General features: G+C 35.7%; 1 protein-coding gene across 1 annotated transcript in view; it reads left to right on the top strand.

Moving 5' to 3' along the window:
* The window catches only part of LOC111087457, a 15,466-nt gene that overhangs the window by 2,855 nt on the left and 3,913 nt on the right, over window positions 1-8,698 (top strand). Inside the window, exons 2-3 of the mRNA XM_022394136.1 lie at window positions 522-772; window positions 7,090-7,230. Coding sequence (XP_022249844.1) covers window positions 522-772; window positions 7,090-7,230 — 392 coding nt within the window. The remainder of the gene's footprint in view (window positions 1-521; window positions 773-7,089; window positions 7,231-8,698) is intronic.

Genomic DNA, 8,698 nt, shown 5'->3' with positions numbered 1-8,698 from the left:
GGGGGGGGGGGGGGTGTTGACTTCTGCTACCAAACCCCTCGATATAGCATTTTGTTTTAATAGAAATGGTTTTTCTTCCGTTATCTTCACTTATTCATTATTTAATTTTAACGCAAATAAAGCAGTACACGGGTTATATGCGCATCGTCCATCGCGAGGATCGAACCCCGGATTCTAGCATTATGACTTTGGGACGTTGTTTATCACGTGAAATCTCTACTGATGTTTCGAGCATAAGTCACTGCACCATGCAGTATACTTTACAAACTGTTATTAAAGTACATAGTTATCTTAGTATATAGATTTAGGAAAACGATTCTTAAGCCTGGTAAACGAAAACGTGTACTTTTAACACTTAGCCATCAATGAGAAGAAAAATGTAATTGTTTGTTTGTTTTTTTAAAAAAAACAATTTTGCAAAATAAGTAGTTCACATAGTGGCACGTGGGAAGTTTTGGTTACGTGGTTGAAAACCGTTGTTCATAAACACTCGACGTTTTTTTTTTTTTTCTTCTTTACAGGTTTTAGTTTACACAAAGTGGTCAGTTTTGTGGGTGTTTTAAGTGGACTGTTCCTCAGTATTGTCTCCCAAATACTGGACACGAGTTACTGTTACGGCTCTGTGACGATTAGTTGGTTGAAAAACGACCTGATGTGGGACACTAATGTCCAGGCATTGTGGACACTTGTTGGCTGTGGAGGTCTTGTGCTCTTTGTTGTCGGTCAGTGGAAAAGTAAGAACCTTCTAAGTGAACAGGAAGAACCGAAAGAGGTAAAAATTGCCTATCAAAAATTCGTTTAAATAGAAAGATATACACGTTTTATACTTAAAAGCCCGATCATCGAACATACACTGCGCATGCGCAACGTAGAGACCTAAAAAATTTTTTTTTGAAATTAAAATACATAGTGTATATATACATTGGAATTTAGATATTTTAATATTTGAGACTTTTAAAACCAAATTTCGCTTAATATTTACAATGAACAGTTTTAATATTGGTATTTTTAAACTGGACGTATAGGTCAGAAAGGCTTCGTCCGACTCCTGGAATCAAAAAAAGGGAATTCACTGTCGCTTTTATAAAATGCCCACCGCTGAAAGTGCGAAACGTGTTCAGCGACATCGCGACTCAAACCTTGGGCTTTTCAATCCGCATCCGACATGCTAAACAGTAGGCTACGCCCAACCGTAGTAATATAATAGTACTAAGACTAGCTTGCTGGTTCGACGGTTCTTTAGAATTATCATTGAAATTAATTCAATTAAAAATATATGATAGTAACAATTAATTAATGTTTAATCTAATAAGTAATATTGTGTTGTCAGCCATTACACATTTCCAGTTTGTTGATACAACAATACGTCTGAACCACTACTAAGGTCTGTCCGAACTGATGAGCCCTGGTATTAGACGAATGGCCTCATCGGTATTTAATATGGCAGATAAGGTGTGGTTTACATATTGTTATACATTTTTCTTTAGTTTCGATTTTAAGTTCTTAACATCAGTAATTAGAAAACTGATTTTGAGTTTCGAGTATTTTGGTATTTTTTTTTCCTTTGTTTTAAAATCTGTTACTGCTGTAAATAAAGAAGATTTTTAAAATTTATTGTTCTTAACAAATGAATAATTAATTATTTTTTCTCTGCTTTTAGGGAAAAGGTAAGAAAATAAACTTAAGTTAACGATATGTTTATATGAAATGAACATCAGATGTGTTCTTCAACCCTTCAGGGCCTTTCTACCTATGTAGTAGACATATAACAGGCAAACTACGCATATAAGTTTGGTATTATTCCATTATTATGTATTTAAACTTTCCACCTACTTTTTTACAAGTGATTATACTTTATTTAAGTTTGTTTCGAAGTTCGAAGGCTATGGCTTCATAAGTATTAACAAATAATATATTTATTAAATGAGTTTCTGCAAATAAAATAAAAGGAAACGAAAGCCCTCTCGTGACGGTAAACTGTAGTACCGGCGCACTTCTCCAGGTGGTAAACTTTCATCACGTTATTTTTGTTGCTTTTTTAAATATTTTGGACACAACACAAGTGATCTCCTCTATGTTGTAAGATAGTTTTTAAATAGCTGTAAACTTTAATATTATAATTTAACCAAGAATATAAGATTGAACTTTGAACCCAGTCGTCGTTTGCTTTAACTTATAAAGCTGTGTCCACCTAAAAATATTGGACTTTGTTTCTTCCTGACTTATAAGACGCCAACCAGCATGTTCTCCAAATCTGATTTCAAACCTCGAGGGCACGTGAACTTATACGTAACACACGTGATGCTTTTAGCGGCGATATTTTACTTTTAAACCTGAAGTATGGGTTGTAGTCTGTGTTCAGGCTTACAGATTATCCCCGTAGTTTCACATACTAATAAGCTATATAAACCAGTTTTTAAAGCTGATTTTCAACTTTAGACAGAGAGAGAAAAAGAAAAACAGAAACCGTATAGAGGTGTTTTGTCTGTACGAATATTTATGACTGATGTTATATAAAAATAGAAATTCTTTTTTTTTTTAAAGCAAAAAAGGTTTCTCTATTACCCCTTTCTTGATTTAAAAATATTAATACCTTTGTTTAAAGTTTTAGTTATATATATTTTTTTTTCGGAACTGAAATGGAAACCTTGAACAGACATCCGTCACCTTTAAACCTACGATCACTATATGAATTTCCAGTAACGGAATATATCTTCAAGGATTGGTTGGTTATTTGTTTCGGAACTTCTCGCAAAGCTACACAAGGGCTATCTGAACTAGCCGTTCGTAAATTTGTACCAATAAGCTAGAACGCGGGAAGCTAGTAAACAGTACCCTCCGCCATCATTTGGTTTACTTTAACCAAATAGTGGGATTTGTCCTTCTTTCCCTCTTATAAAGTACCCACGACCCTACAGTGACCCTCGATTTCACGGTCTGAACACGCTAACCATTGGGTGACGTCAGGCTTCTCTCCAAGGGAAGGCGATAGAATATTTAGTTAAATTTGGTAGGAAACAGTAATACTCGAAGTTCGATTTTCTTAATGTACTGTTTTACTTAAATAACGACAAGTTGGGACGCGTAAGTTTTTTGTTGAGGGTAGGAAATAAAATGATTGTTTTTCAATGTGTGAACAAAACGTAGATATTTGAAATGAAATTCATTCAAGTTTATTCTTAGAACCGAAATGTTTGTTTGTTGAATTTCGCGCAGAGCTTACTCGAGGATTATCTGCGCTAGCCGTTCCTTATTTTGAACGATAGACTGGAGGGACGGCAGCTGGTCAACACAGCCCACCGCCAACTCTTGAGCTGCTATTTTACCAACGAACAGTGAGATTGGCCGTAACATTATAACACGTTCTCACGGCTGAAGGAGCGAGCATGTTCGGTGACGGGGTTCGAACCCGCGACAGGCAGATTGTAAGTCGAATACCCACACCACCAAGACGAAGCGACATGTAACTGTGTTGCATTAAACGTGAAGTCTTAAAAATTGCGAAAAAAAAGGGGGGGGAAGCGGATTTTCAACTTAAATTATAGACCAGAGCAGTTTGAATAAACAGGGCCTGTTTTTATTAAGTATACATTGTTATTTTTTATATATAAAAGAATAGAATATTTATTCACGTTGTTTATATTGGCGCTGTAGTCGTGTATGGAGAGAGGGCCTACACGTTTGTTTGTTTTTGAATTTCGCGCAAAGCTACACGAGGACTATCTGCGCTAGCCGTCCCTAATTTAGAAGTGTAAGACTAGAGAGAAAGCAGCTAGTCATCACCACCCACCGCCAACTCTTGGGCTACTCTTTTATCAACTAATAGGGGGATTGACCGTAACTTAATAACGTCCATACGGCTGAAAGGGCGAGCATGTTTGGTGTGACGGGGATTCGAACCCGCAGATTGCGAGTCGAGCACCCCCTAACCACCTGGCCATGCCGAGGCCCTACATCTTATTTTTGCATAGCTGTTCTTCTCGAGTAAGTAAAAACTTTACAACCGAAAACTTTTAGCAAGTCTACTTCGACGAGGGCGTGTTTAAAAAAAAACTATTTCAGTTAATAGCAATTTAATATTTGTCAGCCAGATCCTGGAGGCACGTTTGCGCAAACTGGTATTTTGTTAACAATTGAAAATCACGAGAAACACCCGCTTCTATTGTTATGACGTTCAATCTGAGAATCTGTGTTCTAATACAGCTAGAGAACGTTTCAGGTTCTTAACATCTCGTTGACTGGAATTCTTTCAGGTTTAAAAACAAGACGAAAAAACGGGATTTAATTGTAATCAACAAAAATTAATGACGTGTACTAAATAATTCACTAACAAGTGAAGAGAAAGATATTTAAATATGAGATAAACGTCTTGATAAATAGAATAATCACTATTAGGAAGTTCAATAAAACTGAAAGGACGCAGATTTAGCCTGGCTAGAAAAATTGAAGCGTCCCCTCGAAAACCGCTTTGTGGCAAACATAAGATAAACTACCTGATTGATTCTACACACCTAGTGTCTGAAATATGTACTAACACAGTTGTGATGGTTAGAAAACAACTTGGCCCGGCATGGCCAGGTGGTTAAGGCACTCGACTCGAAATCTGAGGGTCGCGGGTTCGAATCCCCGTCACACCAAACATGTTCGCCGTTTCAGCCGTGGGGGCGTTTTAATGTTACGATCAATCCCACTATTCGTTGGTAAAAGAGTAGCCCAAGAGCTGGTGGTGGGTGGTGATTCCCTAATTTAGCAGTGTAAGACTAGAGGGAAGGCAGCTAGTGGGCTATCTGCGCTAGCTGCAATCCCTACTTCATCATAATGTTTTTCAAATATTTTCTATTACTATATTAAAAAAAGCAAACGACGTTTAGCAAGATTTGATTGTTTCTAAAACATGTCTACAACATAACTTAATAAGATCCAGTAAATAGTGGTAGCTTATAATATTAGTTATCATCTGTTGGTAACGTATCTGTTGGTAACGTATGAAATTGTTTTCTGTTTGTTTTGTATTAGTTATCATCTATTGGTAACGTATGAAATTGTTTTATGTTTGTTTTTTAATTTCGCGCAAAGCTACACGACAATACCAAAAAAGTACAGAAACTTCGGAGGGATGAATACACAAAACCATACAAAAATCACTACACAAGTAACCAAATGTGTCCAAGATAAACTTTTATCTACAACTAAATTTTGAATTCCTTTCATTTGCATGAATTGAGGTTTGAATAAAAACATTTAAACCGAATAGTGCTATAAATCTTACAATGGACAATTCCCATAAACTGGTAACATTGACTCAGTAGCTATTTATGGAACCCACAATTCAGCTGAGCCTAAGTCGACGCCATTTTACTAGGTGGCGTACTTAGGCCTACAATTTTGATTACTGTGGTAGGAAGAGAATGTTATAAGCATGTTTTTTTTTGTTTTTTATTTTGTGATATTCACAGTTAGAGAAATTTTGTAGGCCTTCGTGCAAATCTACACCGGGACTGCTTTTGTATAGCCGTCACTAATTGTGAAGGAAGACAGCTAGTCAACAGCACACACTGCCATCTGTTGGGCTACCCTAATCAATGTCAATGTTATAATGCCCCCCCCCCCGACCTCAAAGTATAAAGCGCATTTTTACGGCAGCAGTACGCTAACCACGAACCCTTGGATTTACAGTGCTGACAATGCTCTTTTTTTATTTTATAAAATAAATCATTTTATTTTTAGTTATTATTCAACCGCATTATTTTCTAAGTCCCAGGTAGAGCTACTTGCGATAGCGTGACAAAAATGTTTAGTACTGAGGCATGTAGTGTCGTCTATACAAGAACGGATTTGTGTTTCTTATTTAAATCATATTTCAAAACATCAAGTAAAAATAGTTTATTGCAAAAACCGAACAAGAAGAATTTGTAAAAGCAGTGACCCCGTGGACTGATTAAAAATACAATTAAAGTATATACCTTATCAAAAAACTTTTAATAGACATTACCAATATCTTGTTGTAGAAGTGTGCGTGTGGCGCCCTCTCTAGACTAAATCAAGTATTCTATCATGCGTTTGATTTCCATTACCAATATACAAATATTATAAACTTGTATGTGAAGTGAAAGCGTAAAGCAGTCACCTTATAAAGAAAATATATATTTTTTTTTTATTGTTATCATCTTCTGACGGCCCTGGTGATGAAATTTTATATACCTTACAGCCCCTACTGGCCGCTTCTTTAAACACTAAACGATGCAGATCTAAATACTTGAACAAAATAAAAATTAAGAAAGAAAAAACAAGATTTAGTTTTAGTATCAACTGATGCCCTACTTTCGAACAATAATTTAGTTGTATTTAGTTTCATGCCCCCAGTGGCACAGCGGTATGTCTGCGGACTTACAACGCTAGAAACCGGGTTTCGATACCCGTGGTGGGCAGAGCACAGATAGCCCTTGTGTAGCTTTGTGCATAATTAAAAACAAACAAACAAACAATTTAGTTTCATAATGTTATGGCCATTATAACGGCTTATAACGCTAACAAATGGGTTTAGATATCCGCGGTAGGCCCAGCACAGATAGTCCAATGAGTAGCTTTGAGATTAACAACAAATAAGCAGACTTCGTTATGTCAAGAAACAACTTCGTTGTTAGATAACAGAACACTGGCCCGGCATGGCCAGGTGGTTAGGTCACTCGACTCGTAATCTGATGGTCGCGGGTTCGAATCCCCGTCACACCAAACATGCTCGCCCTTTCAGCCGTGGGGACGTTATAATGTGCAATCAATCCCACTATTCGTTGGTAAAATAGTAGCCCAATAGTTGGCGGTGGGTGGTGATAACTAGCTGCCTTCCCTCTTGTTTTACACTGCTAAATTAGGGACGGCTATCGCAGATAGCCCTCGTGTAGCTTTGCGCGAAATTCAAAACAAACAAACAAAAGAAAACTAGTTGGTAATTGTAGATTTTGTTTTATTTCTTTTTTTTTTTGTACATACAGGAAAGTAAATAACTTATTCTTATGTATTTGCAGACCTAAATTATATCTGTAATTTAGAAAAATTAAATAAACAAACGTTTTACATATTTTTATATAGGAAAAGGACGTAACCAAACAAACTGAAATTGCTGGAAAATGCTGGTCGAATGCTATCACTCTAGCCACTGTTGTTCAGTTTTCGACCACAATAGTAGTGGTGGCGCTTTTCTGGGTGGATATATTTTGGCCATTAGGCAAGGTAAGAATATACATTGCTCAAAATAATCAAAGAACATTGGAATTTTTTAGTATTAATGCTACGTCATTGTTATTCAAATATGTCAAACGCTCGCGATTATAACTTGTGGTTTGCAATTCTTATCTTTAAATGAATTAGTTTTCCAAATCCAAAAATCAGTGCCATATCTACGAAGCATCACGGAAAAACAAATTAATCGAAACTGTTTTGAATCATTTAAAATTTTTTTTCAATACACAAGTAATCTTATAAGCAAAGAACAAATTATAAAATGAAATATGTCTACACTAAAAACAAATTTATATGTTTTTTTTTTTTATAAACTTATAAGTATTGTCGTGAATTAAAGTATTTTAGGCTTGCTTTATTCAAGAACTGGGAGGAGGGGGAATCATTTGGCTAAAATTCTTTCATCGGTATGTCGTGGTATAATTTTTATCACTTAAAGATATTTTCACCGTTTAATATTTTGTTTTTTAGCTAAGTCACATAAACCCCCATCAGACAGCGATAAAATTAGTTTTAAAAAGGTAGATTATCTCCAATCTTAAGCATCATTAAAAATACGCAGTTGTTGTTGAAATATATTTAGTGTGATAATTAACCAGCAGGGCGAGTAAAGTTGTCAAGCAATAAATGAGTAACCCGTAGTGAAGTCATTATTTAAACTGTTGACAAAGTGTAGGGTTAAGTAATCTTTCGTTTACTAACAGATTTGTTGTTATTATCTCCAATTCTTTACTGGTGTTATTTCATAATGTTCCATCTATAGACCATTTTTAGGAATATTACACGAGTATACGCAGTGGGCAACATTGAAGCCGAGAAAAGTATAGACAGAATGAAATGTTTCATTCTTAATTGGACCTAAACAGGTTTTTCACGGAGACCCGAGTGTTAATTGCTAGAGGCCGATGCCGCCGACGTGATCTTTTGCTTTATAATAAAGATTTTAAAGCGGCTTAGTTTAAGGCGTAGCTCTAACACGAGTAAATGTTCCATACTGGACTGGTTTAAAAGTAAAGCGAAATAAATCTAGTAGTCTTATTTTGCTATAGTTGAATAGAGGCTTTGTAATTGAAGTCGGTAAACATAATTAATTTTGATTGACGACCATATTGTACAATCACTCGTATAAACTTAACTTCGACGTCTTCTTTATGCGTTTTTTAACAACTACTAGATAAATTATAATATGTACGTCGTGAATATTATCTATTTATATTAGATGTGGTACTTTAGGCACTTTTTTTTTACTGCACTGTTTCTTTTACAAAAAAAAAAAGTCTTATTTACGTTCGTAGGCCTACCATTCGTATATGGCCAACTCTGACTATCAGTATTTATTACGCAAAGCATGCAAAACGGCGTAGCAAATACCGTATTTTTCGGAATATAAGACGTACCCTTATTTTGAAGACAGTTTTTTTGGGAAAAAAAGCTACAGTTGCATTTGAAAGATTTTTAT

This window comes from Limulus polyphemus, unplaced genomic scaffold (genome assembly GCF_000517525.1).
Source record: "Limulus polyphemus unplaced genomic scaffold, Limulus_polyphemus-2.1.2 Scaffold2176, whole genome shotgun sequence".
Classification (NCBI taxonomy): Eukaryota; Metazoa; Arthropoda; class Merostomata; order Xiphosura; family Limulidae; genus Limulus; species Limulus polyphemus.
The sequence above is the reverse complement of the archived record's forward strand: the minus strand, read 5'-3'. Positions and strand labels throughout refer to the sequence as shown.